General features: G+C 37.9%; 2 protein-coding genes across 4 annotated transcripts; both read left to right on the plus strand.

The window, feature by feature from the left end:
* Positions 1 to 2,938: 2,938 nt before the first annotated feature.
* ACXD (Adenylyl cyclase X D) lies at positions 2,939 to 16,404 on the plus strand. 3 transcript variants are annotated; one of them, XM_034320176.2, is made up of 22 exons: positions 2,939 to 3,030; positions 3,186 to 3,310; positions 7,011 to 7,145; positions 7,844 to 8,067; positions 9,227 to 9,383; positions 9,611 to 9,760; positions 9,841 to 9,962; positions 10,031 to 10,278; positions 10,484 to 10,836; positions 10,998 to 11,284; positions 11,460 to 11,636; positions 11,717 to 11,897; positions 11,980 to 12,063; positions 12,131 to 12,229; positions 12,336 to 12,479; positions 12,554 to 12,649; positions 12,733 to 12,856; positions 12,932 to 13,141; positions 13,213 to 13,393; positions 13,465 to 13,600; positions 13,703 to 16,137; positions 16,348 to 16,404. In XM_034320176.2, exons 2-21 carry the CDS (start codon positions 3,200 to 3,202, stop codon positions 13,865 to 13,867), a joined length of 3,384 nt encoding a protein of 1,127 aa, XP_034176067.2. In that variant the 5' UTR covers positions 2,939 to 3,030; positions 3,186 to 3,199; the 3' UTR covers positions 13,868 to 16,137; positions 16,348 to 16,404. The 3 variants fall into 3 exon arrangements, with proteins under 3 accessions (XP_034176067.2, XP_076546105.1, XP_034176078.2); XM_076689990.1 differs by lacking the exon at positions 2,939 to 3,030 and having other exon boundaries at positions 3,180 to 3,310; positions 13,703 to 16,032; XM_034320187.2 differs by lacking the exons at positions 2,939 to 3,030; positions 3,186 to 3,310 and adding an exon at positions 5,782 to 5,890.
* On the plus strand, positions 16,268 to 18,336 carry Syx7 (syntaxin 7). Its single transcript, XM_034320532.2, has 5 exons — positions 16,268 to 16,645; positions 16,707 to 16,776; positions 16,838 to 17,012; positions 17,102 to 17,314; positions 17,391 to 18,336. Exons 1-5 carry the CDS (start codon positions 16,537 to 16,539, stop codon positions 17,637 to 17,639), a joined length of 816 nt encoding a protein of 271 aa, XP_034176423.1. The 5' UTR covers positions 16,268 to 16,536; the 3' UTR covers positions 17,640 to 18,336.
* Positions 18,337 to 18,463: the final 127 nt, after the last annotated feature.

The raw sequence follows: 18,463 nt of genomic DNA on the forward strand, positions 1-18,463 counted from the left end.
ATTAAAACTCAACCTTGTATACTTTCAGTAACTTCATCGCGTAAGAAACATAGCTCGTAAGCATCGGAGAACTTAACAAGAGACTCCGTAACATTGAAGCGCACTGCAATTCTTGGACACCCTGTACGTGTACGAATATCGCGTGGTTGATGCTGGCCGAGCGTCCTTGGGATCTCCACCATGACTCGAATCGAAAAGGAACCGTAGGTGTACGACCCATGTCCATGGCACTGCTTCTGTACCTGTCGAGTACCTTACCATGCTTCATGGAGATATCGTTAGCGTAGAGTTTCGTCAGACGAAAGTGGCATACTGGACGCGACAGCTCGACGCGTCCAAATTCTACGGATCCACCGCTTAACTATTCGAACAAAGTATCTATATAACGGAAATGCACATATTGTGGATGCTGTAGCGCAGTTCGACGATAATTACGAATATCATGAGGGCTGATACCAGCTGCTTAACCGTGGTAAGTGATCATTAGCGATAAGGAACAATGTAGTACAATTTATAATTGATACGCTCCAAGCAGAGATTACAATTAGCGTATTAATTATCCTCGATACCCATTCATATCTCAGAATATTTGTTTTCATTTATCAGGCTTGCTGCGTGTATTATTGTCTTACTGGATATCATCGCTAGTGCTATAGTTAATCTCTCGAGCACGTGACTTCTTTGCTGGTACCTAATGACGGGCTATAAAGCGCATCGGATCGTTCGTTGTATGGAGAAAGTTTCGAATCACTTTAAAATTCATTCGAATCCTGAAAGTCTTGAAATATGCAATATTCCATTGCATGCAACTGTATGCAAATAATATTAACTCTTTGACTGCGGCACGCTATAGCAGAAATCCATCGTTGCTCCATTTCGTAAGATGAATTTGCACGCGTACGAAGGACACTATAGCAATCGTTAAATGATAGGATTAAACGTTCCTTCGTATCATCGCGTTGCTAATCATCGACGGAACGAACAGATTATCCGTGTCTAGGTGCCGTAACAAGTTTTTTTTTTTTTCTTTACACCTCCCTCCTTTCTCTCATAAAATTATAAAGAAAAAGAAGGCGAGACACATTTTTTTGCTACACGATAATTAGTCACAAGGTTCGATCAATTTCATGATTCATTCGACTGCGCGGGTCATTTGGTTGTTTATCTAACAATGTCATTATCAGTCGGTCGTTCGTGCTTCTATCTAAAGTTTGATGGATTTGTCGAATTTCATCGTGTACGTCCGTTGGATGTAGAAGGAAATAATTAGAAAATTATACTCATAAATAATTCCTGACGATCTAGCGCATAAAATACTGGAGCTTTTAAAAAGACAAATATTTACATAGCTACGAAGCCGCTCGCGCAAACAAACTTCTCTGCGTATTTTGAATCGATTCGTTCCTTCTTACTTTACCTGCAACGAACTGGTCAATTGGTATCCTTTCTTCGGGTGTCGTTAATTTAATGGATCTGTTGCTTTTGGCCGATGAAACGATCCGGAAGGACGTGTGTTACGAAGTGTTCACGCTGCTGGTTGCATGCGAAGAGGCAAAGGCAGGATGCAATTAAGATTCGACGATTAAAATATGTGTGACTGGATGGAATCACGGTGGGAGGCCTCCGTGTTTTTAAATCGTCATGCATAATTTCTGATTCTTCGCGCGTGAGAATAATAGGCCGTAATTTTATGACGACTGTCGCGCGAATCGAGACTGAAACAAATTACTGTTTCTTTCCTTTTTTTTTTTTATTATACAAGTTCCTCAATTTTAACGCTTTATCTATGCACTCGCTAACGCTAATTATTTTCAATTTTAGAAAACTTGGTGGTGTAAGAATTCTGAATGATTGGAAGATTATCGTTCTTGATCTAAGGATACCAAGGATACCAAGGATACCAAGAGTACGTCCTGATGTTTCATTTATAATAGAAGCACATGTAACAATACCACGAATCAAACAGTTTGATCCAAGTTAAAACACCTTTACGCTTATTGACAAGGGTTTAATTCATGGATGCACACATTATTTCCGGTAGCGAGGAGTACTCGAGCGTGATACAATGATCATGCTTGTTGCCGCTCGTAAATGTCACTTTCACGCTCGATGATAGTAATCGACGATGGTAAATTTCCTCGTTTTTTCATTCATATTTATAGATATTGAAATTCACGATTGTTCGATCCGTTTCGTTTCGTTTATAATACACCTGGTAGCTGTTATAAAGAATGAATGTTTTAAGATTCGCATCAGCTACACGCCTTTGTGAAAACTTCACGGTCAAAGCGATTGATATCTCAATGTCGAGAAATTACCAGAGAATAGAACTGTACGAATCAAGATCGATCAAGAATGAATCATAGTCGTGAGTCGAGCATCTCTCATAAAAGTCGGGTCATTGATGTTTCCAAGAAACGTCTCTCTGAATCGTGAACCGGTTCTAAAGATACTCGGATAAAGAAAGTCATTCCATGAATTCTGTTAACTTTTTCTCAGTCTATTTTCTATTTATTCCAAATGCATCGAGCACCAAGAGATGAGACAAATGTCATCGGCGCTCAGCTTTGGCAAAGTCAACACATTGAGATGTTGCTTACTCTGAGATCGTATCATTTTAATTTCAGTACCGATTTCGGCCAAGCTTATAGAGCAGTCGACCGCCAGGCAAACGTAGGAGGTTTCTGCAATTAAAAGGAAACCGATGAAGGACGTTTTTAAAAGGAGACACCGTAAGAATGAAAAGGCCAGCGTGATCTTAGACAAGCCAAAGTAGATAAAACTTTTATTATTATCCTGGCCATTGCGTATGACGCTCCCCTGAAAGGTTGAAAGCTTGGAAAAGCGACGGTTCGTTTGCTCGGGCATCCCGTTGTGGAAAACAACAGGGAAACAAGCTGCTCGCGAAGGGAGAGAGAAGGGGCGTTTAGAGTGGCCCATTTCCCTTATCACGATAAAGCGGTGCTCTAACACGGTAGTGTTTTAGAAGTGACACCAAGCGCGGCCAGCGAAGCCGAGAGCCGCTTCAGGGTGAGTCATTTTCCACGTACGATCAGTCTGCTCGTGGATCGTAGCCGCGATGGATCGAACAGCGGTGAAGTTGTCGTCGTGGTCGTCGACGTCGCCTACGTGGTCATCGATCGAGTCCCTGTGATCGGTCCAGCATTTTTTTTTTTTACAAGTAGTCCTTCGTGGAACAATGGAATTCGAACTGGTCACCCGAGCATCCTTGAATTCTCTTCAGATGGTGGGCGACGGTCGCATCGTCTCGCCTAACAGTCTTGACGAATGGACCTGGTCCAACTTGAGAGTGAGTGCATAGATTTTTTTTATTCTAAACTACGTGCCTTTTATCATGGAGAAACTAACGCGTAGCATTGTTCTTCGAACGAGGATAAGCAGGCAGTTTTATGCAAAGGAGCGTGCAAGAATTTTTTCCTTTTAATACAAGAAGAATACCTGTAGCAGTTTAACCGCGACGATGATGAACACTTTGGGCAGTTTTTGTTTAGGTCTTTTTGTGCGTTTCAATTCAACACGAATCGTATCAGCCCTTGATGGGATCTCTTGTATAATAATCATAAAATTGATAGCTATATTATACTTTCATGATTCAATATTGATTTAACAAATTTTTACTGCACAATATGAAATATCATTAAGACCCGATGTTTGATTAGTTTCCGTTTAATACTGGTCATAAAACTGAAACTGTTCACAATGAAAGGGTTAGTAATTCTTACTCGTAAATATGGAAGTATGTTCGATCAATTTAATTAATCCTTCGAAACGAAGAAAGTTTCGTTTCACGATTGTGTAAGTTTAATTCAACCATTTACGATTCTCCTGTCGACGTAGACACGTCGACTCGAGTTTCTTCTCCTTTCTGCACCGTTCTAATCATAGATAAACGTTTCAGCTCGTTTAGTGGTGGTTCGCACATTTTGAAAAACATTCCAGCGCGAATGATAATTAAATTATAAGGAAGAGGAGGGCCACGAAAGCGCGTCAGTACGCGAGAGAAGCAGGTATCTGCCATTACCGTGAAGATTTCCGTGAAATTGCAATTGGATTATCGACGATTTATCTATTCGCTCGTTTAACCAAGAATCTGAAGAGTAGTTCGATATTATATCGGATTTTTCCTTCCTGATAATTCGATTACACGGAAAAGTTGAATTTTTCAACGAGCAATCAACGCGCGAATAGTTTATTTATTGTAGTATCAAGTTGATATCAACAAACGTTTGATAAGAGGAATAGAAAAAAAGAATATGTTATTCAATCTCGTTCACGTCCTTCGTCGTAATCCGTTCGCATGGAAGTGAAGTGATAGCGTGACACTTGAAATCTTTAAACCGGCGCTAAGAAAATCCTTTATGGGTTCTCTGGAAAAATCCTACATTTTTCATCACCCGGTATATCGATTTTATTTGAAAGTTATCGCTGACAGTGCGTCTAGATTAACTGTGCCGCGGTCAAAAACGAGACTAAATATTTGTGCTGATTTCTTCTGGTAAAAGTGAATCAAGGATATCGTATTGTGCAATTCTCGTGATTATTTGTTGAGAAATCATTTTTACTTTGATAAAATGCTCGCATTGTTTTAATGTTTATTAAGTTCGAACTACTAAGTTGATATTTAGTTACACGGAAGCTTATCTAATCAAATTAGGAAGAAAAATGGTCTATGAACTATGTTACTATGTTAGAAAATAGCAATTGCAGTATATTTTTAACAGATTTCTACGAAGACGTAGTGTCACAATGTCAGTGGAAAGACGATTTGACCCGATGGTCCATTTCTCACTCTCTAACGACGGGATATAAGACCGGAATGATACATAGCTCGTGACCACCCAGAGATTATAAGGAAGTAAACATTGAATGTTTACAAAAGTATTATAGAACACCGAAATTCTCAGAAAACGCTGGATGATTCTACTAATACAACGCTATAAAATATCCATCCCTAATTATTGCTTTTTTATATACAACAGGTAAGCACTGGAAGCAGTCTATAACCACTCCTATCATTCAAGAAGATTAACAAGTAGCCCATCCATCATCGTCCTTCCAGATTCTAAACAACCGAAGCATCAAGGACTATCTCTCCCGAAAAACCATTCAACCTTCAGCTCCAATATACAATCTCCATTCACTTCCGGATGAACCAAGCGAACCAGCAAGCTGCTTCCACCGTTTATCAGCTCGTTTCGTGTACGAATTACAAATTAGCTAGGGATTTCGTCGCGACGATGAGGAGGAGAAAATGTACGAAATAGAAGGTGGTCGGTCGGGCCCGTTCGAGATTGAAGATCAATATTCGCCGGACCGAAAGGTTCGCAGCCACGAGCTGCAACGGGCTCGTGGAAAACGCACGCGCGGAACACAGCAGCACAGATGAAACTGTTCCGTGTGTATCCGTTGAAACGAAATAAGCGAAATTTCGCTCTCTCGCGAAACAAGTCAGGGAGAAAAAAGGAGTGAAACCATTGGAACGTTGGGGCGGAAAGGCGCGGCTGCGCCCCACGATACTCGCTACGATTTTTATCGTGCTTTACGAGCCGCATAAATTCATGCTGGCTGTTCGCCGCACACGTCGCACCGTCGCCGATTTTGCATCAGACCGCCGGTGACTGGCGGAGATAGAAGCACGTTGGGAACGCGCGCGGGGTTTCCTGTCGACCTCCTTATCAATGGGCTAACGCGGATTCAGTGCGATACATAATTAGACTTTTCATTTTTTTTTTCTTCTACATACGTTTAAGATATCATTCGTGAGTCATTCGACGAAAGGGAAAAGAGTTTCGAGTCGTTCGATTTCACTCGTACGTTTAGCGGAGGCGCGAAGGTGCGACCGTGTGATTTAATACGAGCATCACCGATGGTTCTACTCATTTTTTCTTCTTGATATCGAGCGAATGGTGTATTTCTCAATGACGCAATTGCATATGATTCCATATTGGTCGTCGCGTAGGAAACGTCGAAGGATGTTTCCTTCGTTTCGTACCTCGCGTTTAGTTGCGTGTCGATCATCTCTGTGAAATCTTCTTATAAAATCATCGTATTTCCATCGTTCTCGTTTAGTGATGTTAATTAGTTTAATTGAAAGTAATATTTTTATATAATGAATGTAAACATTGTGCACGTGCGATGGTGAAATTCTCTCGATGAAGATTATGCGAACGGAAGAGAGAAAAAAAAGAAATATGATTTGTTAGTGGCTGCTCCGGTTAGAGTGTTCCTCTTGTAAGACTATTTTGTCGGTGGTGCACGGATAGGTTTTATTTTACGCGATTGATAACAACGGAACGATCGCGCCCACTCGAGTATACTCGGCTTTTCAAACAGAACGCTATTTTTGCGTGCGCAAACTTTTAAACAACACTTGATATCGTATATTTTTCTTGCATTCTTTTTGCTACTCGTGATTTGTGCATTTTAATCCCGTTCGAAAAACTGACAAGGCAAGTACGCGCAGTGCCTTTAATTTGTCAATTACTTCTTAACGTTATTCTCGAATTTGCTTATTAACTCTTTGCATTCTTATTTTAAAATTAATTATTTGTATCCTCGAACTGTGAAGGTCGATTTAATAGTAACTCAGAACAGAATAATTATTTAAATTCAATTCATTTTTATCTCAGCAATCCGTCACTCGAGCGTGGATAATAAAGTAATTATATACATATATATATATTTTTTCACGGAAGGTAAGAAAATTAGTAATTACAATTAGCAGAAACTTTCGAGCATCCGAGAAATGTATTTAAATGAGAATCCTACTCGCTATGTATTCCTGGAAGGTAAACTCCGAATGCAAAGAGTTAAAAATCGATTCTTTTTTAACAATGTGCGGGCTTAATGCGTCCGGATAGTCAGCTGTGAAATCATTAAACAGGATCGATACTCGTGTTGATCGTTATTAACGTTAACTCTGTGTAGAAAGTTCAAACATCGTCGGTCACACGTCGAATACATAATCTCACGTGGGCTTTCACTTTCAGAAACAGTTCAAATACAAGAGCCTAGAGAAGCTGTTCACGGTTTACCAGAGGAGGCTTCAGTATGGTTATCTGTCGCTCTTCGTTCTACTACAATTGCTGCTCGGAATCACGTATTGTTTGATTCTGATTACAATGGTAAGCGAAATGAAACACTAAACGTCGTACATATGTATGTACATACATAAGGTGAAAACGAAACAGTTGGCTAGGAAATGTACAGTAAATATAGAAAGTATACGTAGAGTAATCAGTTTCAAACAACACTTATTAACTTATTTGTAAGAAGATTTCTTTTTATGTTCTCTTTCATAATTTGCTACATATGTAAATTAGTTGAGATTAGCTATTGTTTGAAATTGATTATCGTATCGTATAGCAGTAATTATAACGAAGACATACGATTAATCTTTGGACGAAACTCTGTCGTTCGTAAAGGGTTCTTAACTATGTATAGTCGATGCGTTTATAAATATGGATCACCAAGGATTAATTGGATTTCTCGCGTTCGATACTATTAATCAGAGTAACTGAGACATCTCCCCCCTTCCAAGAAGCTACTCTATCAAATGAGATACCGATTCCGGAATATCATGTCCGATATACGTATTTTTCCTTGCGGTCACGTCAGAATCTGCAACTCCCATTGAATCGATAATCTTTCTATTGGTAAGGAGCGGCCAGTCATTTCGTTCCTATTAATAGAGCTGGCCGGTGTATGTACATGAAAATCACCGGTACGCTGCCTATAAAAATATATGTATATATATGTACGTATTTCATATAGACGAAAATACACCCGGAGTGTTTTAACGCGTGACCTAATTTTTCTCCAGGTCAGCATCGAGAACTGTGTGCCGGACGTGGTGGTTTGCACCGTGATGAGCGCGTTGCTCTGCCCTGTGATCGCTCTATCCTTCAGATCGAAGATCATCTCCAGAAACAATTATCTATCCGTTATATTGTCCTGTATGATCGTGGTGTTGTTGGTGGTCGGTGATCTGGCCGTTCCATTGTACTACACCTTCAAGCAAGCTGATGACCGATTACCGCCGATAAGGTAATAAGATGAAGGAAGCTGCTTGATTAATCCTTCTGATCTGAAATTATAGTACTTAGTATAATCTAGTGTGACTTAAGTTTTCAGTAATTGATGGAAATGTAGAGGAAGGAATATTCCATCACTGGCCTTATTTGTCTATATCTTTTTTTTTTTTTTTTTTTTTTTTAGCTAAGAAGATGAGAGGTTCTATGTTAGACTCTCCCTGGTTCTCCCTAGATTTTCCTAAGAGTATCCTAAAATCAAAAGCATATCAGGAAGCCTGCGTTAATCCAGGACAGTAGATTTTCAAGAAATGGCAAATATAGGGGATAAAGTTCCCACCGCTCATAGTGACCAAACATTAATAGACTCTCCATTGTAACCTTGGGTCAAAACTGACCCAATATTGGCTGATCGAGGGTTAATCGTACAAGGACGTCGTTTAATTATCATCGACGTCCTTGCTCGGTTTCTCGTCGTCTCGGACCGACAGCTTCGATTTACTTCCTCTAAAACCGCAGTTACGAAAGACTGGTGAACCACTTATCAATATTATACTCGCAACACTCCCGTGAGATACAACTACGACTAGGTTTTCCTCTTCACTCGAATTGCAAATTTTTATTTCGGGGAATTTCATTTAATTAAAGGCGGATAAAACGCTCTGCGTATATTAAAATTCTTATCTCTCGTTAATTCCAAGAATACGAGTTAATGAATCTATTTTCTGTTGAATCTTGATACTATTATAACTTGTTTTTCTCTCTTTGTTTTATTTCCTCGTCTACATTTATACGAATTGTAAATTGTAATTTCGGTGAATTGCAATTCGATTAAAAAGAGGGATAATACTGTTCGTATAGTAGAATAATTATCTCTGATTATTCCAATGAGACGAGCTAATTATTTTCTTCTATGTTCAATCTTGTTTTTTATCTATGACCCTTACACGCAAAAGGTAATTAGAGGTCAATATAAATTAGACGCGTGTAATTTTAACGATTAAATCGAGTCTAGTAATCGGCTAATAGAGAGTCGTTTTTACCTTTTTCGCTAACGAACCTGTATACATGAATTTATCGTGTGTACACGTATTTATACCACACCTGTGTCACCTATATACGCATATGTATATGTATGTATACCTGCATGTGTTTAACAGCGTTTCTTTTTTCAGACCAGCGTACGCAACGCACGCGCTTCTCGCCTGTTACGTCTTCCTACCTCTCACGGAAAATCTACACGCATTCATATTAGGCGTCACGGCTACCATGTGTTACCTGGCCACCCTATCGTTAATCACTTACAGAAACACGTTCGATTATTCGACCAAGGTAAATTCACCTGCGTGTCGTTGACGCAACAGCATTGAAAATTAATCGAATAAATAAAACGATAATGTGCCGCTTGAAATCATTAGAGGATCACCTGATCAAATGAATCTATCACAGGCCACTCGATCAATTCTCATTCTTTCATTTCAAAATCCATCGTTCTCCGATTATTTTAAGCGTCACTATGTTACAGCGTTATTTGTAATTGACATCATTTTCTTCTACAGATCATTACAGACACGATATATTTTATTTGCGTAAATGGGCTAGGATTATACTTTAGATTCATGAACGAAGTCGTTATTAGACGATCCTTCCTCGATCGTCGGAAGTGCGTTGAATCGACGCTGCGATTGAACTATGAAAAAGATCAAGAGGTATGTTTATCTTTATTTAATACATTTTATTACAGTCCTGTTACAAAACTCTGCGTACCACTGTACGTAAATATTTGTAGGAACAACTGACGCGGAGCATCCTACCGCAGCACATAGCCGCGAAGATCAAGAAAGATTTTCGTGATATTTTTAAATTTATCGAGGAACACAAGAAACCACCGCCTAAAGGACGACCGCATCAGTATGTTTCTTCTTTATACTATCAACCCTTTTCTTAATTATAAATACACGTGATCGTTTGTTCTCCAGCGATTTATGCGTCGAAACGCACAACAACGTGAGCATTTTGTACGCTGACGTGGTGAATTTCTCTGGATTGACCGTAACATTACCCGTACGAAAACTAGTGGAGACGTTAAACGACTTGTTCGGTAGTTTCGACGAGGCTTCCGAAAGGCATAATGTTCTGCGAATCAAATTTCTTGGTGATTGCTACTATTGCGTCAGCGGTGTACCAACACCGAATTCCCAGCATGCGAAAAGCTGCGTGGATTTAGGTAAATATTATAGTTTGACGTACGCAGGTACAGCTGATCGCGTTGACTGCCCTAATAGAAATAGCCATACTTATTGCCCACCCACGATATTACAGATCATCAAGGTTATTAAGGATTAATACTTTAATCTGAAGCTTCAATTCGCCTCGTAGGCAGTCGACGCGTTAAACTAAACTAGCATTAATTTAATTGGAACGAATTGCAGGACTCGATATGATTAAGATAATCAAAGAGGTGAGAGGTAGGGTTCGACGCGAATGCGGTGTGGATGTAAACATGAGAATAGGGGTTCACTCGGGCAACATAATATCTGGAATTCTGGGTGCCAACAAATGGCAGTACGACGTTTGGTCACGCGACGTCGTTATAGCTAATAAAATGGAACAAACTGGACAACCGGGCAAGGTACACGTTACGCAGCAAACGTTGGATCTCGTTAATGCTTCCGAGTACGATTGCGTACCGGTGGATTCCATAAACGACGAGGTGCTGAAGAAATACGGAATTCGTAGCTACCTGATCACACCTTCGCTTCCTCCCGATTCGCCTACCACGCAGGTGCGTATTTCCCAGTGGCGTAGGAAGCCCGTGATGATTCATTATTATTTTTTATCCAACATTTACGTTCGAGCTGTTCCTACGCCACTGTTCTCATCATTAATCGTTGAACGAACTTTCGTCAAGTATTTCGCGTCGTTGACAGGCGAACCTTGTTGCAGAACAGCGAGAACACCTTGACAGTCATCAGTCCGGACTCCCCTCCGGTGGCTAACAAGCATTACGTGAGATTCAGTAACGTACGTACCAGTAACGTTAGCAGTTCTGGCCCGAGGAACAGCAGACGTCTGACCACCACTATAAATAATCATGTTGACGTGTTCGCCGGCACTTATAGACGGCGGACACATTTCATGGACTCCTGTTTGCGAGATTATCATCTGATGCTAAAAGCCGCAGATGCGGAGATGGAAAATGCTATTAAGCAAATGCCCCTCACTAAGTGGGAGTAAGTACTATCGCTGGATAATTTAACCGTTGTGTTAATGACCGGTTAACCGGTACACTCGACTCCAAATCACCTTCCCCTATATTTCCACTTAGCCGAGGGAAGCCTAAGTTGATATTATAGGTGGAGAACATGGTCGAAGGATTTTCAAATAAATTTTCGAATCACTTTACAGACAATGGTGCAGATGGGAACACATCAATCCTTTGTTCTTGACCTTTCAACAGTGGAACTGGGAGATACCGTTCCTGAAGGAACCCGATCCTCTCTTTAAATTTTACGTTAGCTCCGCTGTTTTTGTTCTAATCTTTATGGGACTCATTTACCTGGTACCAGCAATTTCCGTCTCTGAGTATGCTCCATTTATAAAACACTTTATTAATAATCTTGATTAGGATTATTACATCATGGAAACGTGTAATCATCTTTCAGATGGCACTTGAGTACGACAATCAGTTACTCGGTTGCGATATTGTTCTTGATTGCTCTAATACCGATCGTTTGGATGCATTTCGCGTGGAACCGATATAAAGATCCGCACGATGAACACGAAGGACACGTTCCACACCCTCGTAACAAATTATTGTGCTTTTTGTATCAAACCAGTGTAAAGGTATTTTGGTTTATAAAAATCTTTTTTATTTTCTTTACATAAGTTTCACGTTACTTAATACAACGATCATATTGGATTTCAGGTGGTATGGAGCACGTTTCTTCGAACAATATTGTATTTGGTGATGACGATAATGTTAGCAGCGTGTGCCATGTTCGATATGATTGTAAGTTCAATACCACGTGATAAATAATCAAGAGAAAGCTTGTTATTCGATAATCGTGTTATTTCAGTTTGAATGTAACAATGTGGACGAGCTTGCAAGCAACAACATAACGTCTAGCGTGGCAGAACCTGGTGCTTCTAAGCTCGAATGCGTAGCTACACCTTGGGTAAGATTATTTAGTAGGTACTTGTGTTACTGTAGATTTCTATTTAGTTCAACTTTACAAGTAAACATGATGGTGTTTTTTAATATCCTACAATAATCGTTTCCAGCAAATGACACAGACTTGTTCCTTGGCAATTCTAACAAGTTTCTTGTTTCTGAGGCTCCATTACCTTATAAAATTAGTAATGGGCATCACGGTGGTGGCATTTTACTCGTGGAACGTTTGGATACACCGTTCGAATTTGTTTCGGGTAACTCTTGCGGATGTCTTTATTAACGTGACATTAATTATTTGACGGGAATTAATTTTTAATTTAATTCACAGTCAGGTGAAAGCTGGAATCCGTATCTAGAACCAAGACTGGCTCACATTTTAAGTATTGTTTTTCTCACCTTTTCTTTGCACCTGATCGATCGCCAGGTAAGTTTTCTCATATTAAATATTCATTATTTATTCGAGAACACGTTGTATATGCATTTGAATTCTTCCCATAATTTATTCAGGCAGAATACTTGAGCAGATTAGATTATCTATGGAAGCGTCAATTAACCAAGGAACAGGACGAAGCGTTTCATACTAGGAACGCCAATAAACTGCTACTCCGTAACATCTTGCCAGAACACGTTGGTATGTGTTGGCTTAAATAACATTAAAACGTTGAAAATGATCGGTGTAATTATATTTGATATACATTTTATACAGCGGAATTCTACTTAAACATGAATAGAACCGAAGAGAACGAGCCATACCACGAAGCACACAACAACGTTGCTGTTATGTTTGCTTCGTTAACCGATGTATCCATCGATGAAAGCAACGTTTTGATAGATTTGAACGAGATTATATGTGAATTCGACAAATTATTATTTGAACCGTACTTTGTTTGTCGAATTGAAAAAATCAAGATTGCTGGTAAATAATTACTGAGGGACAAACATTCTTTCTACACGATGAAATCCTAAAGAGTATCGTATTTCGTTTAGGTACCACATACATGGCAGCCTGTGGATTAGAAGCGACTCGACGTGATTCAATGCGAAGTTCAGAAAGCGAAGAAAGTTTCAACGAGAACGTGGTGAAAGTAATGGCTCAGTTTGCAGTGGAAATGATGGCAGTTCTCAGTAAACTAAACGGCAGATCTTTCTATCGAACTAAACCATATAAGTGTGTATTATATCTCTATGGTAGACACATATTCTTGAAACTTAAATCATTTAGAAAAATCAATTCTTCAGATTAAGAATCGGCATATCACATGGAGAAGTAACAGCCGGTGTAGTGGGTGCTCAGAAACCACTGTACGATATTTGGGGTGATGCTGTTAACATGGCATCAAGAATGGACACGACGGGTGTTCCAGGAAAAATACAGGTTTGATGAATACCCATCGATTTCTTATTCAAAAATCACTTCATCTCTTACCCGCGTTTCGTGTGGTTCTAATTTTGAAGATACGGAATATCATTTATACAGGTTACAACGGATACCGCGGCTGTTCTTGAACAGCAAGGCGTTAAATGCCATCTTCGAGGAAACACGTACGTCAAACCAAAAGGATACGTCACGACGTATTTTGTTGGCATCGACGAAGAACGACAGCTCGAGAGAATGAGTTCCGTCGAAGAGACTAGTCTATGATCCGAAGGTTAAATTAATTTTTCATAAATCAATTTGCAACCTTGGTTATAGTGTACAATAGTTGACCGAGGGATCGTACGCAAAGTGAAATTAATAGAAAAAGGGAGAGAAGAGAAACCAAAGAAACTTTGAAAGACCAAAGAACTGACATAAAGAAACGTATTTAACGGCTGCGATACTAATGTGGAATACCTCAATCGAGTTTGCAGTGAATTGTGGATAGTATATGGATATGCAGCGTCTCTTTTATAAATGATGAATGATTTTATATGACCAATATACGTGATAAGGACAGTTTGAGGATGATGCTGTACCAGCAGTTTTCCAATTTGTGAAGCTATCGATTTACAGAGAAAATTGTGGTTTCACTTGATAAACCTCGCTAATCATAATTACTAAATATTATTTTCTTCGACTACTTGAAATGTTTATATTGTAAATAACGCAAGAAAGTTTTTAAACGGTTGACGTTGTTTGGAAAAAAAAAGGTAACTTAAAAACGAAGCACAATCCACTGAAAGTACGATGTAACAATAATCGACGATAAAAGATTTCTGCTGTCGATGATTCGACGCTTTAGTGATTTGAGAGATAATCAAAACTGATATAATGCTTTATTTATATCGATGCATGTGTACGATAACGATGTGTTTCATCTGTATATTATATGTACAATTGTACCGTGTCCGATTAACAAACACGTAGTTAGTTCAAAATATTTATTAACGTAGGTTCTTTCGGGGTCATGACATTAGGCGAGAATATTTTAAAAATTTCTGTGTACTCTTCAAAACTCAGCCTTGAAATAACTGGACGATTTTAAGTTCTAATTCATGCGTATACATATCAACAACAGGTGGTAGATTTTTTAAGGGGTGATTCTAGGGATTAAAATAAGACAAAATTAGACAGTAATTAACGTTTAAAAATTCGAGTAAAAAGCGCCTAAAACCTGCAATCTGCCCAGCACCGACGACTGAACGTCAGATCAGCAGGGGTGGGTACAGTCATAACCAAGAATCATTACCTCGTGCTATTCTGTTTCTCTTCTTGGTTATGACTGTACTCACCCCTGCGGATCTTCAGTCGTTCAGTCGTCGGTGCTGGGCAGGCTGCAGGTTTTAGGCGCGTTTTACTCGAATTTTTAAACGTTAATTACTGGAAAACAAAGCCGCAAACGCTATTTCGTCATTCTTGATTTTTGTCTTATTTTGATCCCTAGAATCACTCCTTAAAAAATCTTCCACCTATTGTCGAACACCCTGTATATTCATCGATGATATCATGATTTCATTCAGTGTGTATAATTACTTTTCTATGCGTAATGCGAGTACCTTTTTTACATGAATGTTTGCATTCTTATTATACAAGATAGGATGAAATATTCTAAACGTGTGACTTCACACTTTCATTATTAAAATCATGAGTTGCATATTTTATTTTATTAAAAAAAAGAAAGACAATGATACACGTGTAAATCCGCTCCATGTCATATATTTCAAACTATGACAATTGTATTTAATTACCAATGTAATGTCAGCGCTTTTAATGTTCGTAATCAATGCACAAGATGTTATAATTACATTTTAAAAATCGTTCTACGTACAAAATGAATGCGACGACTTTTATTCATTGATTTGTAAATCACACGTTTGATGAATTAAGCTGATTCTAAAACCCTGATTAACCCTGATTCTAAAACTACTAGTTTACTAGTTCTTTTAATGAGGTATATAGTCGCATGACAAACACTCGTTTGTTTCTTTGTAAATACTTTTGTATATATTTTTTAATTAGTAATAACGACCAATGTGATTATTCGACGACTTGAATAAAGTATTTATTACTACACAATAAGATATAAATATAATTTGTAAACAAATAAACACGAAAAATGTAATAAATGTTTATACAGTCTAATAAAAGACCTTACGATAGAGAGATTTTTTTCCTCATTTCACCGCTAAAGAATTTAATCAAATTTAATGTTTCATAATGTATATACTGTGTGTAAAAAATCTACCTTCCTCTAATTTTCTCACAAATCAGTCAGTAAAGACGATTTCACATGCGTGATGGCCTCGTTTTTCTTTTAGGAGAGGCTTTTTATTTATCTTGATATGGTCGCGGTAGAACTACGTGTATTACATACGGTGTGACAAACGGTAACAACTATATTCATTTAAGACTTGCCTTAGGCTTTATCGATTTACCTGAAGTTTTAGAGCTTCCCACAGTGAACTTGATTTATTTCGAGGAACAGCATAAAGGTTGATATATATATATATATATAGCTTTTATCAGAGAAATCACTAATTTTTCGTTAGTAATTGTATGAGTCATCTTGCAAGCTAATCATCTTTCTGGTCATTTTGTTGACAGCAGTGGAATAGGAGTAGAATCTACTCAGTAGATAATCATTATTTGCCATCTTTGACGTTCGAACTGTCATCGTGTTATTCATTCTTCTGTATTTTCAGCGTACTCGAATTCAGTAATCCTAAATTCAATTAATACAACAAAAAAAAATTACGACCGTGACTTACTACGAATGGTTAACTTTATGTGTTAACCAGTGAACGAATAACCTCTAACAACGAGGTTATTATTTGACACAGAAAATAATATTCCAATACTTTCAACCCCATTGAATTAAAACATAAGTCAACATGGATATTGGATTCTCATCGTACCACAATGGTGGCCCTGCAAGGGAACAAGATTTTGGTAGACTGTCTCAAACGATTGGTACATCAATTTTGAAGATATCTCAAAATGGTAAGCGTGTTAATTTTGTTGATACAGAAAGACTTTGTGCTCATCTTGACTTATATTTCAGTGTCTTCCATGCAAAAGATGGTTAATCAATTGGGCAGTTCTACAGACTCCCAAGAACTTCGAAACCAACTGTAAGTTTTAATTTGTAAGTGTCCAAAATTGGTATATTTAAGATCACTGATTTGTTTTTAGGCATCAGATACAGCATTATACGCAACAGTTGGCAAAAGATACTAGTGTACTTCTTCGAGACTTAGCTATATTAGCTAATAATTCAGGCTCCACTAGTCCTGGGGAACAAAGACAACGTAAAATGCAAAGAGAACGTCTTCAAGATGAATTTACCAGTGCATTAAATTCTTTTCAAGTAACAAACTCATTTATAAACTTACATGATAAGACAATCATCTTAATATACAATAATGATTATATTAACTAATATGTATAAAATTTCAGGCGGTACAAAGACTTGCAGCTTCCAAGGAAAAGGAAATGGTTAGGAAAGCTAAAGCAAATGCAGGTATTGCTCCATTTGGTGAGAAGAAGCAAGAGACATTGATAGAATTACAAGATAGTAGAACTCAGAAACAAACACAGCAACAACAATTAAAGGAGGAACAAAATTTACGAATGTTAGAAGAACAAGAAGCAAGCATAAGACAGTTGGAGGTAAATATTTCAATTTGAGAAATGGATTGTCGACTTTCTGATATTGGATTAAAATGCATAATTATTGTCTTTACAGAGCAATATTAGTGATATTAATCAAATCTTTAAAGATCTTGGTGCTTTAGTATATGATCAAGGAGAAGTAATTGATTCTATAGAAGCTTCTGTAGAAAGAACAGAAGTATCTGTGAACGAGGCTACTTCGCATGTAAGGCAAGCGAGTATGTATCAGAATAAACTGCGCAAGAAAAAATGTGTACTCGTAATTATTGGAGTGGTCGTATTGTCTATATTAATCGGGATCATAGCTTGGCAGAGTTCATAAAACATTTTACATTCTGAACGATACTCTTGCATGAGTAACAAGATGTAGCTGCATTCTAATTGCAAGGTATAATACTTGGTTGATATTTTTTTTTTAAGAAGCTCCTTATACGATTATGATCGCTTTACGAGTACATGGAAGGCATAGTACTATCAAGGGAAATGAACACAAAGAGAAAACTTGCATCGTTGATGGTTATTAACAACGCTCTTGTAATTGTGATAATAAATGGTGCAAGATCTATTTTACAAAATAAAATGTGCAATGGCAAGTCTCCGACTGCCCAGTCCATTTGTACGTTTCATTACTCATTACATAATACTAATGCATAAATATTCATATAAAAAAGGTATATAAATATATATGTATACTTACATAGGTCTATCGATGGTATAGTCGTGATTAATATTCCATATAATTTTATTAAGTATACTCAGAAAGTATGGTGATTCATTTTAAACGATGTCAGAGTGCGCTTTGAATTTTGAATCTTGTTTGAGTTGTGTGAATCAGAGCGGAATGGATGTGCCGGTATAATCATTATAGAAGTGTGCAAGCATGATTCGAACGCCCTAAACCTAAACGAATATTAATAAGGATACATGGAACCGCAGAGAATATGAATAGAAAATTGATGTAAGTTAATGTATTATATTTAAGAATGTTGATTTATTTTAATTAAAATGTAATAAATCCATGTAAAGAAAATTACATTACATCAGATTTGAATTAAAATGGCTGTCGTATCAGTTTGAATAACTATTAAACTATTTTAAGAAAACAACTACTCGTCGAGAAGATTTGTACAAACAGTTTGGTAAAAA

Source organism: Osmia lignaria, chromosome 9, assembly GCF_051020975.1.
Source record: "Osmia lignaria lignaria isolate PbOS001 chromosome 9, iyOsmLign1, whole genome shotgun sequence".
In the NCBI taxonomy this organism is placed as follows: Eukaryota; Metazoa; Arthropoda; class Insecta; order Hymenoptera; family Megachilidae; genus Osmia; species Osmia lignaria.